At 41.3% G+C, this 24,455-nt stretch overlaps 1 protein-coding gene across 1 annotated transcript in view; it reads left to right on the top strand.

The window, feature by feature from the left end:
* The window catches only part of ARID3B (AT-rich interaction domain 3B), a 66,258-nt gene that overhangs the window by 1,691 nt on the left and 40,112 nt on the right, over positions 1-24,455 (top strand). The window contains 1 exon segment of the mRNA XM_021099056.1: positions 967-1,616. Coding sequence (XP_020954715.1) covers positions 1,044-1,616 — 573 coding nt within the window. The 5' untranslated portion in view covers positions 967-1,043.

The raw sequence follows: 24,455 nt of genomic DNA, 5'->3' as shown, positions 1-24,455 counted from the left end.
TTGGAGACTGATTGGTAAGAATGCTGATAAACCTGCCCCCAGAATACTTTTGGCCTGAAAGCCATTTCTTTTTGTATTTGTCATAGAAGTGAATCAGAAAGAAAGGGGAAGGTGAAAAGATCTGTTTACTAGGCTGTTTATAAAAAAGAAGCATTGTTTTGTTTAGACAATATTGATACCTGTTTCCAATTAATTAACTTAAAAATCTCCAGAGGAATTACCCCCCCATTTGTTTTTGAATGATGATTGCAATTTGAAACTCTTGCCTCCTTGCCTGTTTCTTTCTCTCATGTTGTTGAAATTGGATTCTTTTTGAGTCTGTAATGTCCAGTTAGCATGGCTCATTCAGCCCACTCAAAAAGCAGGCTGGCGATTTGATCTGGGAAAAGTTTAAACCCAAGAGCAGTTTACTAGGTTTTGCTTTTCTGCAAGAGAAATCTTTCATGTGCCTGATAGCTGTGTGTCTGCTTAGGTGGCACTATCTTTCTTTGATGGGCCTGGGAACATAAGCAATATTCTCTCTTATAGGCAGGCCCTTCTTTCCCTTTTTTATTGTGGTTTTCATACTTAAAACCTCTGTACAGTGCAAACCCAGTTGCTTTTGCAGTAATAAACAGATTAATGTTTGATAATGTTGAGGGAGAGATCAGAACACAGATGTTTGCAGACTTGATGTCATCTGGATTTACTTCATTTCAAACCCACAGTAGTCTACCACTACTGAGATTCATCCCATATTTCTCCTCTTAAATCCTGTTCCTCTTCTTCACACTTTTCTTTATCCACCTACCACCTACCCCCCAACTCCCACCACTCACTCATCTTAAAACTCAGGTTTAAGGGCATATATTTAATGTTCAGAAGTCACGCCCTTTACTGGAGAAAAGAAAACATTTTTATACCTGTTTTATGTAGTTTTTCCCCCCCTTTTTTCCCTCCTTTGTGGTTTCTATGAATCACTTAAAGGTATAGACCCAGTGTGCCTCCTGGGCTGTGCCCAGGTTCAGAGCCATGCCAATCAGTGGGTGAAGCTTGAGGCAGTCATGGAGCCACTGCAGCCTCAGCAGAAGCAGCAGCAGCAGCAGCAGCCGCCGCCGCCACCACCACCACCACCACAGCCACCACACCTGGCTCCTCTGCAGATGGATGCCAGAGAGAAGCAGGGACAGCAGATGAGAGAAGCCCCATTCTTATATGCCCAGAAGCTGGTCACACAGCAGACTCACCTTTCTGCCACACCTGGGAGGTCTTCTGGCAGCCCTGCCCTGGGTCCCTTAGCCAGAGTTCCACCGGCAGTGGCCCGAGTTTTTGAGCGGAGCAAAGTGAACTCAGAGCCTGAGGAAGAGGAAGGAGGTTTGGAAGATGAGGATGGGGATGATGAAGTTGCAGAGGTCGCTGAGAAAGAGGCCCAGACTGCTTCAAAATATTTTCATGTACAGAAGGTGACTCGCCAAGACCCCAGGGCAGCACCTGTATCTGGTCTGCTGCCAGCACCAGGGCTCCCACCACATGGACAGCAAGCTAAAGAAGACCATACCAAAGATGCTTCTAAGGCCTCAGCTTCAGTCTCCACAACGGGGCAGCCAGGCTGGAATCTGGATGAGCAGCTCAAGCAGGTCAGTCTTTCTGGTGTTGGGGGTTATTTGTTCTCATGAAAGGCTAGCCAGGGAGGGGTACTGGACTGCCAGGTCCAGAGTCTGTGCCTTGTCAGCCTACTTCAGTGACCAGCAGCCTAGACATGGATAAAGTTTTTTCCTCATAGTTGTTTTCTTGATTAGAGCAGTGAAATGTGTGAGTTACTTCTAAACTTCTAATTTGGATCATTGCAAGTTTAATGTGAAAGAATGTCAGCTCCAGCCTTTTTTTTGGAAGAATGAGGTTGCAACAGTGTGTTATGAGAGATATCTAAGAATGAGATGTGTGACTCTAATTTCAGTTTTTCTAATACTGTGGTAACAGAACTGTCTTGCCTAAGTGTCTTAGCTCCAGCCTAATCCAGGATCATGCTCTTTAAGGATAGTTTTGTTGTTTTGCTGCTGAACATAGCTGAGGAGAAGCTTTTGCATTGTGTATATTTTCCAGCAAACAGCCCTTTAGACATGATTTCATTTCAGCCTTATATCACCTTCTTGGAAACAGGGAAAGGTAAACCTCAAAATTCCCTTTAACTAAGGCAAGCTTCAGTGATTCCCAAATGTGGCGGAACATCAGAGTCATCCAGGGAGTTTTAAGAAATACAGATTCCAGGTTCCTAATGAATTATCTCAGTAGGTAGGGCCTAAGGAATCTGTGCTCTCAATCAAGTCTTTGCCTTCTAATCTTCTTGTCTTTCCGACTTGCCATGCAGCTTTCTTCACCCAAAGACTGGGAGTGATGATAAGTTCTTCTGGGTTAAGTGAGAGTTGTTGGTGCTTAGGCAGGGAATTCGTGATAAAGCTGCTAATATTTGGTACTCCCCATATAAGCACATATTCTTCATGTGGTCCAGTGGTGCTGTTTAGAAATCAGTTGTGAAGAGTTGTGGGTTTACACAGAGCAACCAAGAAGTTACATGAGAAAGATCCTTTGCAAGCGGAAAAATGAGCATCTTTGTATCAAAGAGCCCTGCCTGGGCAGTTGATCTGAGTTTTACAGTAGCAATGTTTGCAGTAGATTCAAGAGCCAGCCAAGTGGAGTTCAGATCCCTTGTGATCTTTTAGCAGGGCTTTTAATTCCTTTGAGCCTTCTGTGAAATAAAAATAATGAATCGTACCTCCAAGGATGCTGTGAGGATTAACAGGTTTAGCATGGGGTGGGTAATAGGACTCCAGGTGCTCTTTTTTGCAAACAGTGCCATCCTCTGCTGCATCTATACAGACATGCTCAGAAGCAGGGGAGATGCTGAGATGCGCAGAGGTTTTCCCTCAGATCACTGGGGAGTTAGTGGCAGGGCTCGGACTAGGATCAGAGAATCCCAACTTCCCCGACAGCAGCAGCCTGGCCGCCGGCCCAGACCCGCCTCCCGGCTGATTGCTTTGGTTTAGCAAAACATCTGTGACTTGCCGGCAGCCCCCGCACTGCTGTGTGGTTGGCAGAGTTCCATGCCGGCCGCTGAGTCAGCTCCAAGCGGGATCCCGCCCTGACAGCACTGGGAAAGTTCAGGCCTGAGGCGGCTGGGCTGCCCCCGCCTTGGCAGCTGGCCAGCCTCTGCGTGTGTGCGGTCGTTCCTAGAAAGTACAGCCTCGTGCGAGGAACAAGTGGAGCTCCAGAGCCTGTCTGTCTTCAGGAAGTGTAGCAGGTGTTGAGGTCAAGCCATTAGAGCTTTGAAAAAAGACACTCTGCAGAAGTGGCATGTGCGTGCACACACGTGTGCACCGTGGCAGGCACCCAGCGCTGGTTCTAGACAGCATCAGCCCTGTGGCTACACAGCTCAGTGCTCGGGAGGCAGGCTTTGGCTTCTGAAACCCTTTGAGATCATTTTGTTTCCGAAGCACATTCACTAATTATAGACTGCCTGGCAGAGCACCTGCCAAAATGTTTTTAAATGCCAGCGTAACTGAGGCCTCATCTCACACCATACATTTACCTTCCCCTAGGGTTTGGAGATCAAGAACTGTTGGGGGGAGGGGGTCACTGGGCGACAATGATTCTAAACCTTACATGTGTACTTCCTTTTTTCCCTTTGAATTTAATACTTCAAAACTGATTTGGTCTGTGCCCTCCTCCTTTGTCTAATCCTGCTTCTAAAAGTGGTAAATAATGTGCTTGGGGATTTTAAAAACTTTTTGGTTGTGCTTTGGAGGAAGGACTAAAAAAAAAAACATTCTTGGGGAAAACCTAGAGAAACCTTTGCAAACTATGAAACTAGCTTTTTTTAAGGATTTTTATTATTATTCAGAGTCTTTTGTTTCTTATGCAGTTAACTTCTACAGAGCAGAAAGAGAGTATCCATTCCTCCAACAACAGTTAACAAAGATCTTTTACAGTTGACACAAAATCATCTTATTAATGTGTGACAGTGTCCATTTTTTTGTTTTACACAACAGACCTTTATGGAGGCTTCTTTGAGCCAGGCCTATGCTCCAGGGGCTTAGGCATGCTTCTCCTTCAAAGGGTTGACCATTTAGGTTTTAGCAGAAGCAGTGTGGGAACTTCAAGGGGGACTGAGTCTTGGGTTGCAACAATTTTACTCTGTCCCCAAGTCAGGTAAAGCCCAACTACCCAGTCTGAGCTATGCTGCAAATGTTTTGAAACAGTTTTATTTCCGAGATACATACACCAAAATAAAGTTGATTTTGGCTACAGCATAGCCAACATAGCTTAGTAAATCAATAGGAACACTCAAAAGTACTTTGCAAGATTTGAGGGTGACACTGGGGGTCATAGTAGGCATCTGCCAACTGAAAAGCAAAATTTGAGGTTTAAGCATTCACAGATTATCTTTTGTTTCTGAAATCTCTTTCTTAGAACATGTGAAATCAATATTGTTTCATGTTTTCTCCTTGAAGAAAGTCTTCGAAAATATTTGCTTTTCAAGGCCTGGGTTGTTAGAAAATATGGTAGACTCTGACACTAGAGCAATGGGAAGATGAGCCAAGTATCTAAAATCCATCAGATTTCGATGGGCAAAGTAAATAATTGTAAAACAAGACAACAGAGCCGAGTGTCCCTTCTCTCAAAGGCGATTAGTAGAACCCTGTCAACATACAACCAATTAGGGGGTGTTGCTGACCCATTAGGGGTGATCTTCTGTCCTCCTGGGAAGAGGGCATTTCAGGCAACACAGGCTTTGTCGTCTTGAGCCCGTTAGTGGAGCTAGGTTTCCGGAAGGGCAGAGACTCCTTCCCATAGAATAGGGCAATTAATGATGGCTTGACCAGCATATGGGAGCCGGAGAGTGTGTGTCTAACACACTATTCTATGTCCTTCAGCGGGCACTTGGATTACTGAGTGTGGAAAGGAGAAAAGTTGACTGACTGCTTGGTCTCCTGAATCCATTACCAAGAGTCCCTCTAAATAATAAGATGTAGTCTCTTGGGCTAGACTTAGTTTTCTGGGTACATACTGCATGTCTTTGGAACATGTGATGCTTTTAGTAAAGATTGTGCAAACTGTTAAATGAAAGTAAATAAGATCGCTTGATAAGCTTTCTCCACTTGCTTTGTAGGTCTACTTTGCATTCCTTTAGCTTCTTTATTCATAGTGGAATGGATTTAGATCCATGGCTCTCAATAGGAGTCAGTCTCCCCACCCGCTCCTGCTCCCACGGGTTGTTTGGCAATGTTGGGAGTCATGTTTAGTTGTCATGACTGGGGCAGGTGGAGAGGTGCTACTGGCATAGAGTGGGTAGAGGCCAGGGATACCACTAAACATCCTGCAACGCGCAGGACACAACAAAGAATTATCTGGTCCAAAATGTTAGTAGTGTTAAAGTTGACAGACCCTGCTTTAGGTTGTGTAATTAGAAAGAGAACATATTACTGTGCTTTCATCAGACACTGCCCCACACTCTTCCTTTGTGTTATGTATGCTCTTGGTAACTGGGGTGTTTGGCAACCTTGAATTTTCTTCACTTCTGTTTTCAGTATCTGTGTTGAGTTTGTTTGTTCACCCCGTTATCATCTAGGTGAGCAGACTGCCCATTACTTGGCAGAGGATTGGGACCTAGAACTTGCACTCTCATTTGGCTCTATCAGGTTCTTCCAGCCCAGCATTCCATGATGTCTGAGATGTTGATGGTGATTTGTGAGAGAGCCCAGTCACCCTTCTAGACATTAACCCCAAAATGTTCAGGCATGAATACTCAGCATATGTCTCTCCCAGAGAGTGATAATCCTCTGTTGCCATCCTCAGGGAGCAATTTTTTAAAGATATTACAAAAACAGAAGAATATGAATGTGAAAGATCTTTGTAAAATTTATACCATGATGCAGAGGTTAGGTCTCATTGTCATAAGCACCTAAATAATTTTTGAAGCTATAATTTTTCAGTTTTTACTACCTCTGTACGGTAAGATGTTCCATAAATTTTAGTGCTCCAAAACAACTCCTTTTGAAGTTTTCTGGAGCTGTGACCAAAACTAGTATTCTAGGGTTCCCTGAAACATTTTAAGATTATGTGAGCTAAAACCATTGCACTTTTGAAGCTGCTTCTTTCCATATTAAAATACAGATATTGGGAGTTCCCGTTGTGGCTCAGTGATTAACAAATCTGACTAGGAACCATGAGGTTGTGGGTTCGATCCCTGGCCTTGCTCAGTGGGTTAAGGATCCGGCGTTACCCTGAGCTGTGGTGTAGGGTGCAGACATGGCTCAGATCCCGCATTGCTGTGGCTCTGATGTAGGCTGGCAGCTACAGCTCCGATTAGACCCCTACCTGGGAATTTTCATATGCTGCAAGTGCAGCCCTAAAAAGACCAAAAAAAAAAAATATTCTTTAGGTAGAAGTATGCTTCGTTTATATTGACTTCTTGTAAATACATGGTCAGTGACCTAACTTGGGTCTTTACCTTATTAACAAAGACTAATCCCCTTCATGTGTGACCCATCCCCTCCTAATTTCAGGGACTTGCTCTATCAGTGAATTAACTTCCCTGACTCTGGACTCATTTCTAAAGTTTCTTCCATATTCACACTCATCTAATAGTAAATGTTCTACTGTCTCCCAAATTAAACAAAACAAAACAAAACAAAACTCCCTTAATCAGCAAATCTGCCTGATTCAGTTGCTACAAGGAAATAAGTTACTTTTTAAAACCTTTCCCTTGACTGCACTATCTCCTTCCAATTTGTCCTGTCATCCTAACTACCCCCCACTTCCCACAGCAAAGCTTCTCAGAGGAATTGTTGGCACTCCTTACCTCCCTCCACTCTGTCACCTTCTACACACAGTTGAACACCCTTCATTCTAGACGCTGTGTCTTCTGCATCCCTGAAGTTCCTCTTGGTGAGGCTTCCCAGTGATCATCATGCTACTGAGCCCCACTTGCCCTCACCTCATGTGGTTTCTCAGCAGGTTTCTTAGCAGTATCAAATTCAATAGACTCCTCTCCTTGAAACATTCTCTGTTTTGCTTTCTATAGCCCCTCCGTTGGCTTGTTTTCTTTAATCTTTCTCTTTGTCTAACCTCTGGAACTCTCAAGTTTAACCTTAGGGCTCCATTTTAAACCCTTTTCCCTATATGCCACCCCTGGGCAACTGCTTTCACTCTCATGGCGTTAAATACCATCCTCAAACTCTTGACTCCGGAGTATATTGTTTGAGCCCATATTTCCATTCTGAGTTCCACAAATATATTCCCAACTACTTTCTTGACATTTCCATTTAGATGTTTTACGGGGACCTCAAGTTTAATACATATAACTCTGAATTTCCAACCTACTCCTCCACCATTATTTACTCCTTTAATTTCCTCCTCTGTAAAGGGTATTTCTGTCCACTTGGTCATTCACGTCAGAAACCATTGAGCTGCCTATCTTTCATACCTCCTACTCTGTCGTTCCCTCTGATGATATCCACTCTATTACCAAGTCTTATCATTTCTCCCATCTAAGTATCTAGAACCCTGCCACTTCTCTTCCCTACCACCACCTACCTAATCCAAGCTACTTACCTAGTGCTGTAGCTATCACCAAGTTTGTGTGTCTTCCCTCCCCCATTCTAATTCTCCACACAGCAGCCAGAGGGATCTTCTAAAAGGCAAATCAGATTATGTTACTCATTTAATGCCCTCCAAGTACGTCATCAGTTGCTCTAATTGTAAAAGTCAAAATCTGCATAATCTGATCCCTGTCTGTTTCTCCACCCTTATTGTTGCCCATATCCTGACCTATCACTGTACTCCAGCCACCCTGGCCTTTACATATGCTAGTCCTGCCGAGAACATTTCTCCAGGCTAACCCAGCCGTAAGTGTTCACCTTAAAATATCACTTCCTCAGAGGCACCCTTAACCTTTAGTGTAGATCATATTACTCATTTGTAAATAGCACAGTAAAATAAGTCACATGAATTTCTTGGTTTTCCAGTACAAATAAAAATTATGTTTGGGGCGTTCCCATTGTGGCTCAATAGAAACAAATCCCACTAGAAACCACAAGGTTGCTGGTTGGATCCCTGGCCTTGCTCAGTGGGTTAAGGATCTGGCATTGCCATGAGCTATGGTGTAGGTCGCAGATGCAGCTCGGATTCAACCCCTAGCCTGAGTTGGGCCCTAAAAAGCAAAAAGCAAAAAAAAAAAAAAAAAAAAAAAAATTATGTTTGGAAGTTCCTTTGTGATCCAACAGGTTAAGGATTCATTGTTGTCGTTGCAGCTGTGGCACAGGCTGCAGCTGCAGTGCAGGTTTGATCCCTGGCCTGGGAACTTTCACATGCCCCAGGTGTGGCCAAAGAAAAAAAGTTATGTTTATGTTACTGTAGTCTAGTAAGTGTGCAATAGCATTATGTCTAGAAAAACAGTGCATATATCTTAATTTAAAAATGCTTTATCGGGAGTTCCCGTAGTGGCTCAGTGGTTAACAAATCTGACTAGGAACCATGAGGTTGCAGGTTCAATCCCTGGCCTTGCTCAGTGGGTTGAGGGTCCGGCATTGCCACAAGCTGTGGTGTAGGCCACAGATGCAGCTTGGATCCCGAGTTGCTGTGGCTGTGGCATAGGCCAGCGGCTACAGCTCCAAATGGACCCCTAGCCTGGGAACCTGCATATGCCGCGGGAGCGGCCCAAGAAATGGCAAAAAGGCAATAAATAAATAAATAAATAAATGCTTTATCAATAAAAGAAAACTAACCATTATCTGAGCCTTCAGCGAATTGTAATCTTTTTGCAATAGTAACATCAAAGATCACTGATCATAGATCACCATAACAAATATAATAATATTTTAAAAGTTTGAAATATTTCAAAAATTACCAAAATGTGACACAGAGACAAGAAGGGAGCAAATGCTATTGGAAAAATGGTGCCAATAGACATGTTCAACACAGGGTTGTCGAAAACCTGCAGTTTGTAAAAAATGCGGTATCTGTGAAGCACAGTGAGGCAAAGCACAATAAAACAAGGTATCCCTGGAGGTCCCTTGTGGTACAGCAAGTTAAAGATCTGGTGTTGTCACTCCAGTGGCTTAGGTCACCTCTGTGGCTCAGGTTCAGTCCCTGCCCTGGGAACTTCTACATACCAAGGGACTGGCCAAAAAAAACAAGCTTTTTTTTTTTTTTTTGGCTTTCTAAGGCAGTACCTATGGCGTATGGAAGTTCCCAGGCTAGGTATCCCATCAGAGCTACAGCTGCCAGCCTATGCCACAGCCACAGCAACAGGGGATCCAAGCCAGGTCTACAGCCTACATCACAGCTCACGGCAATGCCAGATCCTTAACCCACTGAGGACAGGGATCAAACCCACAACCTCATAGTTCCTAGTCAGATTTGTTTCCGCTGTGCCACAACGGGAACTCCCTGTGTGATTTGTTTGATATCTGAGTCCTAGACTAAATGGTAAACTCTAAGAGGATGGAGACCATGTTTGTTTCCCTTCTCATTGTGTCCCAGCACCCAGCAGAATAATGACGGATAACAGGTGCTGTATAAATATCTGTTCTACTTCCTTTTAATTTGCCTTTTTTTTCCTTATGTGAATAACACGGTTTCATCACTTTAAAAAATAAAAATGCTTTTCTTAGAGCAGTTTTAGGTTCCCAGCAAAATTAAGCAGAAAGTATAGTGATTTCCCATATCCTCCCTGCCCCAACACATGCACAGCCTCCTCAGCTATCAAAATCTGCACCAGGGTGCTACATTTGTTACAGTGAACCAAAACTAATACAACATTATCATCCAATGTCCAAAGTTTACCTTAGGGTTTGCTCTTTCACATTCTGTGGCTTTCAACAAATGTATAGTGACATGAATCCACCATTACAGTGACGCGCTGAGTAGTTTTGTTGCCCTAAGAACCCTCTGTGCTCCAGCCTATTCATACCAACCTTTTCAGATTGACTTCTTTCACTTAATACTATGCATTTAAGTTTCTTTCCTGTCTTTTCATGGCTTGATAGCTCATTTCTTTTTAGCACTAAACAATATTCTATTGTCTGGATGTACCACAGTTTGTTTATCCATTCATCTGCTGAAGGATATCTTGGTTGCTTCCACCTTTTGGCAAGTATGAATAAAGCTGCTATAAATATCTGTGTACAGGTTTTTTTGTAGACATGTTTTTAACCCATTTGTATAAATACCAAGGAGCACAATTACTAGATTGTATGGAAAGAGCATGTTTAGTTTTGTAAGACTGCCACGCTGTCTTCTAAAGTGGCTGTAACCGCTTTGCGTTCCTACCAACAATAAATGAGAGTTCCTGTTACTCCGCATCTTTCCAGCATGTGGTAGTGTGAGTGTTTGGGATTTTTTTTTTTTTTTTTTCCCAGTTGAAATTTTGAGATAATTTTAGATTCACATGCAGTTCTAAAAAATAATTTAGAGATCCCCATACACTTTGTCCAGTTTCCCCCAATACTAACATTTTCAAAGCTATAGTATACTCTCACAACCTGAATATTGACATTGATAGGAGCCACTGATCTTATTTAGATTTCCTAAATTCTGCTTGTACTCTGTATGTGTCTATCCTGTTTTAAGCCTATTTAGTTGTATGTTCAACACGTCTTCTAAAAGTCTTGATATTTAACATGCATTTGAAGCTGCAGACTCTCTTCAGTTTGCACTTTGGCTGTATCCCTCAAGATTTAACAGCAATGCTTCCATCGGTTAGTACTAAACATTTCAAAATTTCAGTTGTGACTGCTTCTTTAACCCATGTGTTGTTCCAAAGTATTTTTCACTTTTTTTAATTTATTTATTTTGCTTTTTAGGGCTGCAGGTGTGGCATATGGAAGGTCCATAGCTAGGGGTTGAATTGGAGATACACCACAGCCACAGCACCTTGGCATCCGAGCTATGTCTATGACCTATACCACAGCCCACCAGCAACCCGGAATCCTTAACCCACTGAGCCAGGCCAGGGATCCAGCCCACACCCTCATGAATACTAGTCGGATTCGTTTCCCCTGAGCCACAACAGAAACTCCCCAAAAGCATTTTTTTAGTTTCCAGATATGTGGGGTTTATTTTTTTTTTAATATTAACTTATAGCTTGTAATTAAGCTCTAACCATTGTTGTTAGAGAACTGATGTGCTACAAGTTTTCTGGAATTTGTTATGGTAGCCTTTGTGTTGGCCTTGTATATGATCACAAGGAGATCATATGGAGATTTCTGTTAGTTGTCCGTTTGAGCTTGGAAAGAATGTATATTCTCTATTTGATAGAGGCAAGGTGTATCTATTGGATCAAGCCTTTTAATTGTATTGTTCAGATCTTCCTTATCCTTACTAAGTTTTGTTTATGTGATCATTTTCAGAGAGGTGAAACAAAACATTCCAGTGTAAGACCTTTTTCTTCTAATTAGTATTTGTTCATTTATTCCTTGTGTATTCAAATCTTTGTATATGGAGACCACATAGGGGTCTAATCGGAGCTGTAGCTGCCAGCCCACGCCAGAGCCACAGCAGTGCTGAGATCCGAGCTGCATCTGCAACATACACCACAGCTCACGGCAATGCTGGATCGTTAACCCACTGAGCAGGGATCGAACCCGCAACCTCATGGTTCCTAGTCGGATTCGTTAACCACTGCGCCACGACAGGAACTCCTCTGTGTCTGTTTTATTTAATCCATGTAGTTATTAGGACTGGAGATTCATTTGGATCTATTTGTGCCTTCTATGGACTTCCAGTTTAATGATACTTTTTCCTTGCTTTTTGTTTTCTCCTTGCCTGTCTTTTGTTTGATTGAGTTTTCTTTAGTCAGTCTTTTCTCCTTTAATGATTTAAAAGTTATGCTTTACGTTTTTATTCTTTTATTGGTTACTTTTAGGTTTTAACATTCTTGACTTGTTACACTACTCTCAAACAATATTAGGATCTTAGCTTCTGTCTCTTCAGTCCCTCTTCCAGTTTATTGTGGTATTTCAATTTGTTTTAACCCCATCCCTAAATTAGGGGGTTCCCCCCCCCAAGAGTCAGTATTATTTAAACTTCCCAACAAGTTTATCCATTTCTTTTCTCACCACTTCTTATATCCCACTCTTTCCCTGTTGCCTCATTCTTCCTTTTTTAGTAACTCTCTTAGCAGAGATTGGTATGTGGTAAACTCAGTCTTGGTATGTCTGAAGAAAATTTTTTAATTTATGTCTTTCTTTATCTTTCCCATATTTTTGTTCAGTTGTTCATAGCTTTAGATTCTAGATTGTCTTAATACTTTGTGTCTATGATTCCATTGTCTCCTAGCAACTGTTTTTGCTGTTGAGAAGTCTATTGTCAGTGTGTCGCCTTTGTGATCATTTTTTCTTTTGTAGCTTTTAGGATTTTCCTGACTCTGCTATTTTGCACTTGCACTAGTGTTCTAGGTTTGAATACATTTCTGTGTACCCCACTTGGGCCTTGATCTGCTCCTTCAACCTGATTTGTGTCTTTTTTATTTTTCCCTTGGTTGCTATTTTTTTCTTGACCACTGTTCTATTTGAAACTTCTCATTTAGCCATCTTTGTTTTATTGTTTCGTTTTTTGTTTGTTTGTTTGTTTTTGGCTTTGGCATGCTTGATGTGGGGTCTCAGTTCCCAGACCAGGATTGAACCTGGGCCCAGCAGTGAAAGTACCAAGTTCTAACCACTAGATCACCAGAGAACTCCCTGTGTCTTTTCTTTTATAACCTTATCACTTTATGCCTTTCTCCTGCATTCTGGAGTACTTTCACATTCTGTTTTCCAATTTCTAATTCTCTCTTCAGCTCTATTTTACTTAATCACTTCAAAAGAAAAGTTTATCTTGATAGTATGTTTTAATTTCTGTTCTTTTTTTGGCTTTAAAAAAAATCTGCCTCTTCTCACCATATGGTTTCTCTTTCTTCCTTTAGCTCTTTGAATATCTTTTAACTTTTTAAAAACTTAGTATTATAGAATTGTTAAAACTTTTAATTGTGGAAGTCCCATATATAAAAACAGGAGAACGGTAATGAGCCACCTGTGTCATTTACCCAGCTTCTAGCAATTACCAACATTCTGCCATTCTTTAAACATCTTTGTTTTAAAGATACTTTTAGATTATTTTATTATTTCTAATTCTTGGGATATAATTTCTAATACATGTGTGTCATGTTACTCTCCCATGCGATGGTTTATTTCCTCTTGCAGTGGTTTTTCTTTCTCTCTCTCTTTTTGGTTGTGCCCACAGCATGCAGAAGTTCCTAGGCCAGGGATGAGACTTGAGCCATAGCTTTGATAATGCTGAATCCTTAACCACTAGGCCACCAGGGAACTCCTGTTTTTGTTTTTCAGCATAAGTTCATTTTGAATTGGGATTTATTTCCATGGGACTCTTATGTGCTTTGGATTATGGAAAGATTCCTAAGAGGAGTTTTATTTTCTTCTCTGCTGGAACCCTACAAGTTTAGCTGGTTGTCATTAGTTTGGGATATATGCATTTGGAGTCTACACCTGTGCCTGGTGGAGAGTCTGGGTTTCCATTTCTTATGGACCCTCTTTTTCCATGAGGCTCCTAGGAGATGGGAAGATTCCTCACTCTTCCAGGTTGGTGAGCACTGTTTTAGCACCTCCCCAGTTCATGGAGGTGGAAGTGTAATAACTCCTGTCCTCTGGCTTTAAGCATTTATCTCACTCTGGTTCCTGGCATGCAGGGGGCCTGCAGCCCAGGGCCTCTTCTCCCTTAGGGATGATTAAGTCCCCAGTCCTCAGCCCTCAGCTGTTAAGCACAGTATCCAGGTCTCTTCTTGAGTCCTTTAGCTTTGGCACCTGTTCACTGCTCTGATTCCTTCCTTTTTGTTTCTGGCACTATGGACTCTGCTTTCTTTCTTGGTTTCAAGCTTAGCTATATCTGTAAGGGGTGTGGAGTATTAAATTTTTATCTAGCATTTCTAGCAAGATTTTCTTCGGAGAGGGGAGGAGGTAGTAAAGTTACTCCACATCAGATTGTCCTCACCCATGATTTTGTTTGCTCTTTGGTTTTTTTTGTTTGTTTTTGATTTTTAATAGCTTGGACTTACTGACCTCTCATGTGCTAGGTTATTTGCCTTATTTCAATGAGTTGTGTGAGGTAGGCCCTGCTGTTATCCCCCCTCTACACATTTGCTTTATTTTACAGGTGAGGAAAGAAGGGTGAAATGGGCTGCTTGTGGCCTCACAGTTGGGAAGCTGGGCTGTGAACCCAGGTGGTCCAACTTCTGCCTCCATGCTCTCTTCCTGTTCCAGAGAAAGCAGGGCAAGAATAATCTTATCTCAGTGGTTTCATTACTCCAAAAGTAACTATTTTTTCTGGTTGTCAAAGTAATTCAGACCCACTTTAGAAAACGGAAAAATTTATAAGGAAGAAAATGTAATCACCACAACCATATAACTTAGATATAAAACTGTAAACATTTTCTTGTATTTCCTTTGTGTTTTCCCAAAATGCCTATTACAGGAATATTTTTTTGGTTTTATTTTGTGCCTAACTTTTATCACCAATAGCCCATAAGCAATTTTTATAATTGAAATTTATTTTAAACTGTTACTTTTAGGAGTTCCCATCGTGGATCAGTGGTTAACGAGTCTGACTAGGAACCATGAGGTTGCAGGTTCAATCCCTGGCCTTGCTCAGTGGGTTAAGGATCTGGCATTGCCATGAGCTGTGGTGCAGGTTGCAGACGCGGCTTGGATCCTGTGTTGCTGTGGCTGTGGTGTGGGCCGGCGGCTACAGCTCCAGATTAGACCCCTAGCCTGGGAACCTCCATGTGCTGCGGATGCGGCCCTAGAAAAGACAAAATAAATAAGTAAATAAATAAATAAAAATAAACTGTTACTTTTAAATAGTGTATATATATATATATATATATATATATATATATTTTTTTTTTTTTTTTGGTCTTTTTGCCATTTCTTGGGCCACTCCTGCAGCATATGGAGGTTCCCAGGCTAAGGGTCTAATCAGAGCTGTAGCTGCCAGCCTACGTTAGAGCCACAGCAACGCGGGATCCGAGCCACATCTGCGACCTACACCACAGCTCACGGCAATGCTGGATCGTTAACCCACTGAGTAAGGGCAGGGATTGAACCCAAAACCTCATGGTTCCTAGTCGGATTCGTTAACCATTGCGCCACGAAGGGAACTCCAGATAGTATAATTTTTAAAAAATTTGAGTTAAAAAAATGTTTTTGAGTTCTGTTGACTCAGATAATTTTAAAAATATACAGACATATGAAGTAAAAAGCCTGACTTTCCACAGATGGTCATTGTTGTTAACAGTTTTGGATTTTTTTTTTTTTTTGCTTTTTAGGGCCATACCTGCAGCATATGGAGGTTCCCAGGCTAGGGGTCAAATCATAGATACAGCTGCTGGCCTACACCACAGCCACAGCAACGCCATATGGGAGCCGCATCTGCGACCTACAGCACAGCTCACGACAATGCCGGATCCTTAACCCACTGAGCGAGGCCAAGGGTCGAACCCAAAACCTCATGGTTTGTAGTTGGATTCATTTCCACTGCGGGAACTTCCAGCCTTTTCAGAGCTTTTTCTCTTCATAAATACATTACTTGTTTGTAACAAAAATAGTTATGCAACTTACTTTTTTTTTTTGTCTTTTTGGGGCCACACCTGAGGCATATGGAAGTTCCCAGGCTAGGGGTTGAATCGGAGCTGCTGGCCTACACCACAGCCACAGCAGCTCAGGATCTGAGCCACATCTGCAACCTACACCGCAGCTCATGGCAACGCTCATATCCCACTGAGCAAGGCCAGCGATCAAACCTGAGTCTTTATGGATATTAGTCGGGTTCATTACTGCTGAGCCACTACTGGAACTCCCTACTTTTTCATTCAGTATTATGACTGTCCTTTCATGCATGTTTATAAAGATCTTAAACTTATTATTTTTTTATAAGCACAACTCAGAATTTATATAAGTAATGTAAATAGGTGCTTATGAAAACTTAATATAGGAAAATATAGAGTAAAAATTTATAGTTGTAAAAAATATAGAGCCTTGTAGCCTGCCCTGCTCCCTCCCAATCCCAGAGGAGGCCACAGTTAGGCATGAATCAGCTTCTATGGCTGTTTCTATATGTTTACCTATTTAGTGTGCAGTTGCAGATATACGAAAGTGTGTGTATTTAGTATAACCACAGACTCTCTTTGTAGATGCTCTTTAACCCTTTGCCCTTCTGTCTGTATTTCTGTAGAGAAATAGATTATTCTGGAGTTTGAACTTACTGTAATCAGAGTGTATATATATATATTACTATCTTCTCATGTTTCTATGCCTTTTGTATTTGTTCTGTGACTTACCCTGCTTATAGCCTTTGAGGTTCTCAGGTTAGGGGTCTAATTGGAGCTATAGCTGCCAGCCTACACCACAGCCACAGCAGTGCCAGATCCGAGCTGCGTCTACGACCTGCACTGAAGTTCATGGCAACGCCGGATCCTTAACCCACTGAGCGAGGCCAGGGATCGAACCTGCAACCTCATGGTTCCTAGTCGATTCATTTCCGCTTCACCACAGCGGGAACTCCACCTTTGCCTTTTTTTCTTTTTTTAACTGTGTGTAACACGAGATTTACTCTAACGTATTTTTAAGTTCATATTATTAACTATAAGCATAATATCGTACAGCACATCTTTAGAACTTTGCCATTTTGCATGAATGAAATCTATACCCATTTCCCATCCTGCCCCCCTCCCCAGCCCCTGGCAACTGCCATTCTGCTTTCTGCTTCAATGAATTTGACTACTTTAGGTATCTCATATAAATGGAATCATGCAGCATTTGTTCTTCTATGAGTGGCTTACTTTACATTATTTAAAGTTTTATTGAAATGTTCGCATTTATTTAGCACAGTGCCCTCCAGGTTCATCCATATTATCACGTATTGCAGGATGTCCTTCTTATTTTGTAACTAATATTCCATAATGTGTATGAACTACATTTTTATTATCCATTCATCCATCAGTGGACACTTAGGTTAATTCTATATCTTGGTTATTGTGAACAGTGCTGCAGTGAACATGAGAGTACAGATATCTCTTCAAGATCCTGACTCCGGAGTTCCCATCGTGGCGCAGTGGTTAACGAATCCGACTAGGAACCATGAGGTTGCGGGTTCAGTCCCTGCCCTTGCTCAGTGGGTTAACGATCCGGCGTTGCCATGAGCTGTGGTGTAGGTTGCAGACGCGGCTCGGCGTAGGCCAGTGGCTACAGCTCCGATTCAACCCCTGGCCTGGGAACCTCCATATGCCGCGGGAGCGGCCCAAGAAATAGCAACAACAACAACAACAAAAGACAAAAAAAAAAAAAAAAAGATCCTGACTCCAATTCTTTTGATTAAGTACTCAAAAGTGAGAACTGCCATATGCTGTATCATATGGTAGTTCTATTTTTTACTTTTTCAGAAACTTCCATCCTCTTCTCCATATTGGGGACACCATTTTACATTCCCAGCAACAGTGCACAAGGATTCCAGTTTCTTTACATCCTCTCCAGCATTTGTTAATTTCTAGATTTTTTTGGTTTATTTGTTTATATAATGGTTATCCTAACAGATGCAAGGTGATATCTTATACTTTTGATTTGCATTTCCCTGATGATTAATGATACTCAGCATCTTTTCATATACATACTGGCCATCTGTGTGTCTTCTTTGCAGAAATATCTATTCTAGTCTTTTGCCCACTTGTTAGTTGGGCTGTATGTTTTTTGCTATCAAGTTGTAGGAGTTCCTTATATCTTTTGGATATTAAGTTCTTTTCAAATGTATGGTTTGCAGATACTTTATCCCATTCTCTAGGTTGCCTTTTCACTCTGTTGTTTACTGTGCAGAAGCTCTTTACTCTGTGGGGGTTTTTTGTTTTTGTTTCTGTTTTTTTGCCACACCTATGGCATGCAGAAGTTCCAGGGCCAGGGGTTGAACCCATGCTACAGCAGCAGCCCAAGCCACTGCAGTGATAATGCTGGATCCTTACCCCACTAAAGCCACAGGGGAACTCCCAGAAGCTCTTTACTTTGATATAATCCCATTTGTCTCTTTTTGTTTTTGTTGCTCATTCTTTGGTGTCATATCCAAGAAATCATTGCCCAGACTAATGTCATGAAGCTTTCACCCTGTATTTTCTTGTGGGAGCTTTACAGTTTCAGGTCTTATATTTAAGTCATTAATCATTTTGACTTGGTTTTTTATGTGTGGTGTAAAATAAAGAGCCCTTTCAATCTTTACATGTGGAAATCCAGTTATCTCAACGCTGTTGGAAAAACTGTTCTTTCCCCATTGTGTATTCTTGCCATTCTGTCAGAGATCAGTTAACCATATAAGCATGGGTTTATTTCTGGGTTCTGTATTCTTTTCCATTGGTCTGTATATCTATCTTTATGCCAGTACCATACCATTTTGATTACTGTAGCTTTGTAATATGTTTTGGAGCCAAGACGTGTGAGGCCTCAGCTTTGTTCTTCTCTCTCAAGATAAGCTATTTGGGGTCCTTTGTGGTTCCATATGAGTTTTAGAATTTTTTTTCTATTTCTCTTAAAAAAATCCCATTGGAATATTATTTTAATGATTAAAGTATAGTTAAATTACAATGCTGTGCCAACTACTGCTGTACAGGGGATTTTGATAGGGATTGGTTGACTCTGTAGATCGCTTTGGGTAGCATGGACATTCTGACAATATTAAGTTCTTCCAATCCATGAACACAGGGTGTCTTTACATTTATCTGTATCTCTGTTTTAGTAATGTTTTGTAGTTTTCAGTGTACAAATCTTTCATCTTCTCGGTTAGATTTATTCCTAAGTATTTTATTCTATTTGCTGCTATTGTTAATGGGATTGTTTTTCTTAATTTCCTTCTCAGATTGTTTGTTGTTAATATGTAGAAACACAACTAATTTTCATTTTTTAACATTTATTTTGGGAATTCCCTTTGTGGCTTAGCGGAAACGAATCTGACTAGTTTCTGTGAGGACACAGGTTCAATCCCTGGCCTCACTCAGTGGGTTAAGGATCCAGCATTGCCATAAACTGTGGTATAGGTCTCAGATGCGGCTTGGATCTGGCGTTGCTGTGGCTGTGGTGTAGGCCAGCAACCTCAACTCCAGTTTGACCCCTAGTCTGGAAACCTCCATATGCTGCTGGTGCGGCCCTAAAAAGACCAAAAAAAAAAAAAGACTTTTATATTGGATTGTAGTTAACATACAATGTTGTCTTAGTTTCAGGTGTACAGCAAAGTAATTCAGTTATGCATATATACATATACATATGTGTGTATATATACATTCTTTTTCAGATTCTTTTCCCATATAGGTTAATAACAGAATATTGAGTAGAGTTCCCTGTACTATACAGTAGGTCCTTATTGACTATTCTTTTTTTTGGCCATGCCCAGAGCATGCGGAAGTTCCCAGGCCAGGGATTGAACTTGAGCCACAGCTGTAACAACAAACCGCAGCAGTGGCAATGATGAACCTTTAACCACTAGGCCACCAGGGAACTCTTTGATTATCTATTTCATATATAATAGTGTATATATGTTAATCCAAACTCCTAATTTATCCCTTCCCCCCCACAACTGATTTTTCATGTGTTGATTTTGTGTCTTGCAACTTTCTGGAATTCATTTATTAGTTCTAACAGTTTCTGTGTGTGTGTGTGTGTGTGTGTGTGTGTGTGTGTGTGTGTGTAAGTAATCCTCAGAGTTTTCTACGTATAAACATGTGGCATCTACCAAAAAAGATAATTCTACTTTTTCCTTTCTAGCTTGGATGCTTTTCTTGCCTCATTGCTCTAGTACTGTGTTGACCAGAAGTGCTAAGAGTAGGCATTCTTGCCTTGTTCCTCATCTTAAAGGAAGAGCTTTTATTTTTTGCCATTGAATATGTTAGCTATAGACGTTAGCTGTTATGTTACATATATATGTTACATATATAGCCTTTAAAATGATGAGACTATTTTTACCATGGAAAGGGTGTTAAATTTCATCAAATGGCTTTTCTGCACCTATTGAGATAATCGTGTGTTTTTATCTTTGTTCTGTTAATGTGGTGTAGCACATTGATTTTTATATGTTGAATCATTCTCCTATCCCAGGAATCAGTCCTACTTGGTCATGGTGTGTGAGCCTTTTAATGTGCTCTTGAATGTGGTTTGCTAGTAATTTATTAAGGATTTTACATCTGTATTCATTAGGTAGTTTTCTTATAGTGGCTTTTTCTGGCTTTGATATCAGGGTAGTGCTGGCCTTATATTCCCTTTTCTTTGATTTTTGGGAAGAGTTTAGGAAGCATTGGTGTTAGTTCTTTAAGTGTTAGGTAGAATTCGTTTGTCAAGCCATCTGGTTCTGGGCTTTCCTTTTTTTTCTTTGTTTGTTTGTTTGTTTGTTTTGGCCAGTCCCATGGCATGTGGAAGTTCCTGAGCCAGAAACCTGTGCAGCAGCAGCTACCCAAGCCGCAGCAGGGACACCACCAGGTCTTTAACCCACTGCACCACAAGAGCACTCCCTGGACTTTTGTTTATTGTGAAGTTGTGTTTTTTTTGTTTTTTTTGTTTTTTTTGTTTTTTTTTTGTCTTTTTGCTATTTCTTTGGGCTGCTCCCGCAGCATATGGAGGTTCCCAGGCTAGGGGTCGAATCGGAGCTGTAGCCAGTGGCCTACGCCAGAGCCACAGCAACGCAGGATCCGAGCCGCGTCTGCAACCTACACCACAGCTCACGGCAACGCCAGATCCTTAACCCACTGAGCAAGGGCAGGGACCGAACCCGCAACCTCAGGGTTCCTGGTCGGATTCGTTAACCACTGCGCCACGACAGGAACTCCAATTGTGAAGTTTTTGATTACTTATTCAGTCTCTTTACTAGTTGTAGGTCTTTCGGATTTGCTGTTTCTGCATGATTCAGTCTTGGTAGGTTTAAATTTCTGGGAATTTATCTATTTCCTCTAGATTATTCAATTTGCATATACTTGTTCACAGTAGTCTCTTATAATCCTTTTTATTTCTGTGGCATTGTTGTAATGTTTCCTCTTTCATTTCCAAATTTGTCTTCTCTTTTTTTTTTTCTTAGTTTAAAGGTTTGTCAATTTTGTTGGTCTTTTCAGAAAAACAGCTGTTAGATGTGTTGATATTTTTCTATTCTCTGTTTTGTTGATTTCTGCTGTAATCTTTATTATTTCCTTCCTTCTGCTAACTTTTGGCTTAGTTCTTTTTCTAGTTCTTTGAGGCATAATTATATTGTTTATTTAACATCTTTTTTATTTTTTAGTATACATGTTTATTACTAGGATAAACCTCTCTCCTAGTACTGCTTTTGCTGCATTTCATGAATTTTGGTGTGTTGTGTTTTTCTTGCCTTTGCCTTTTCTGTTCTGTTGGGGTTTTTTGTTTATTTGCTTGTTTACTCATTTACTCAATACTGCTATATTTAATGGAAATCATTTCCTCTTTTTTTTTTTTGGTCTTTTTCTTTTTTTTTAGGGCCACACCCACAGCATATGGAGGCCCCCAGGCTAGAGGTCAGTCGGAGCTGGCATTGCCAGCATATGCCATAGCCACAGCAACACTAGATCCGAGCCTCATCTGGGACCTACACCACAGCTCAAAGCAACACCAGATCTTTAACCCACTGAGCAGAGCCAGGGATCAAACCCGTGTGCTCATGGATACTAGTTGGGTTCGTTACCACTGAGCCACAACGGGAACTCCTAGTCATTTCCTCTTTTTTATTTTAGCTTCATAATATGAGGGGTTTTGTTTACTTACTTATTTTTGTTAGCTGTAGCTCCGATTCAACCCCTAGCCTGGGAACCTCCATATGCTGCATGTGTGGCCCTAAAACGACAAAAAAAAATTTCTGCTGTACATCATATGTTATCTTTTTTTCTTATTGATCTGTAGTAGCTATTGTGCATGGATCCTTGTCTTAATGTTTCAAGTATTTTTCACAGTTGTTGGTCTTTCAGCTTGATTGTAGTTCTTTCATCAAGTAATTTAAGTTTTTGTAGCTAAATCTATTGATATTTTCCTTTATGGTTTCTGTCACACTTAAAAAGGCCCTGCCCTCCTCAGAATTATAAAAAATATGTATTGTTATTTCTTTGTGGTATATTTTTGTCCTCCGTCTGGAATTAATTGGAAGGGTGTGAAGTAGGTATCAAACTTTTTATTTTTTTATTTTTATTTTATTTATTTATTTTGTCTTTTTGCCATTTCTTGGGCTGCTCCCGTGGCATATGGAGGTTCCCAGGCTAGGGGTCGAATCGGAGCTGTGGCCACCAGCCTACACCAGAGCCACAGCAACTCAGGATCCAAGCCGCATCTGCAACCTACACCACAGCTCATGGCAATGCCGGATCCTTAACCCACTGAGCAAAGCCAGGGATCGAACCCGCAACCTCATGGTTCCTAGTCGGATTCGTTAACGAAGGGAACTCTGGTATCAAACTTTTTAAAAAGCAGTGTTAAAGGGCTGCACAGTGTTCTGACATGGATAGCACCTTCATGTGTTACCTGTTTGTTCCCTTGTTATCACACGTTGAGGTTATTCTAATTTTTTACTAATATAAATAAAATTGTAATACATTCTACTATTTTCTTAGGATAGATTCAAGGAACAGAATTATTGGATCTGGGGGAAACTAAGTAAGGCAGTTGCATGCTGGGACTTAAAGGTGCACTGCCTCCTTTTGATTCTCAGTTGCACTCTTGGATCTCTTTGCAGCCTTCTTCAAGTCACTTCCTTGTGTCTTCCTTAGCCTTGATTTTCTCATCTATAAAATGAGGGTACTAACAGTACCCACCTCAGAGCATTGTGCTGAGGCTTAAATACTTAGTGCACATAAAACAGTGGAACAAGGCCTGGCACATATTAAGTATTCGGTTATTATTAGTTGTTGCTGCCACTGTTGTTTTTATTATGATGGGCATTTTAAGGCATGTGACTTTCAAGAAAGGTCATACCATTTTTTGATCATACCATTTTGATGGAAATATAGGAGATCCCATTGCCCCAGTCCTTGTTATCATTGAATGCCACCACCCGTGTGAATGATAGGCTCCTTTTTTGCCAGGGTGGAGGTGCACTCTCCTGTATTATTCTCTTGAACCTTAAAATTAGACTGCTTTCTTTAGGAAATGGCTTATATTGCCTTTTAGATCTCTTTTATGGAGTTGTATTTTAGAACTTGAAGCCCCCCTGCTTTTCAGCATGTGATTCCCCCCGCCCAAATTCATCTCTTAGCCTGTGGTGATTCTCTGAAGTTCATTTCTGTGGCTTGTTCTTCAGGTACTGACATTCATTTGAGTCCCTACCATCTGCCGGGTCCTATGACAGGTGCACAAGCCTCACAGAGGACTAAGTCACTGTCCCTGTTTGAGAGACTGAGTCTGGGAGAGGCTGCGGGTAGCACAGGGCAGTTGGCATCAGAGTTGGAACAAGTATACCATAGTGCCATCCCCAGGGTGTAAGGGTATGGGGGTGTGGGGTTGGGAGAAGCCCTAGGAGAAGCACTCAAAATTGTAAATGGGGCTGACTCTTGTAAACACAAAATGCCACTGTGTTCTGCCTGAGGAGACCTGTTCTGTGGAATACCCAACTTGAAAAAATGTTTTCACTTTATAATTCATCATAGCATTTTTTTAAAAAAATGTTTTCTTCTTAAACATTTAAAATATGTAGTTTGGAACTTCTCTCATTAAAAACAATAGAATTACAACCAAATGCTGAACAACCTTCAACCAAATGGACTGGAAACTTTCAAAAAGATACCCTACTCCAGGAGACAAAGAGGAGGCCACATCAAGAGGGCCGCACCCACAGCATAGGGAAGTTCCCAGGTTAGGGGATGAATCAGAGCTACAGCTAGTGGCCTACACCACAGCCACAGCAAAGTTTATCAAGCTGCATCTGGGACCTACGCTGCAGCTTACAGCAACACTGGATCCTTAACCCACTGACCGAGGCCAGGGATCGAACCCACATACCCATGGATACTAGTTTGGTTCGTTTCTGCTGAGCAGCACCAGAAACTCCTTGATGAGATTTTAACAAGGCAATTTAAAAAAAAAAAAAAAAAAAAAAAACCCTATACATTCAGCAGTTAAGTATTGACAACCCCCCCCCAAAAAAAAGCAAAACAAACAAAAAAAAATATGTAGTTTAAAGAAAGAAAGTTTTTATGAAACTTCTCTGAAGCACTGACTTCAGGCAGTTTACCTGACTTCTGCAGATCTCAGTCTGCCCTTCTGTCTGACGAAAGTCAGACACGGTGTTCTTCCACTCAGCTCTCAAGCTCTGGCTTCCTGAGCTCTATGATGTGAAGGGGTGTCAGCAACCATTGTGGACGTTCAGCTGGTAGGCAGCTCACAGGGCAGAAGAAGCAGTGCTGCCCACGTGAATCC

Source organism: Sus scrofa, chromosome 7, assembly GCF_000003025.6.
Source record: "Sus scrofa isolate TJ Tabasco breed Duroc chromosome 7, Sscrofa11.1, whole genome shotgun sequence".
Classification (NCBI taxonomy): domain Eukaryota; kingdom Metazoa; phylum Chordata; class Mammalia; order Artiodactyla; family Suidae; genus Sus; species Sus scrofa.
Note: the sequence above shows the minus strand (reverse complement) of the source record. Positions and strands in the feature narration are given on the sequence as shown.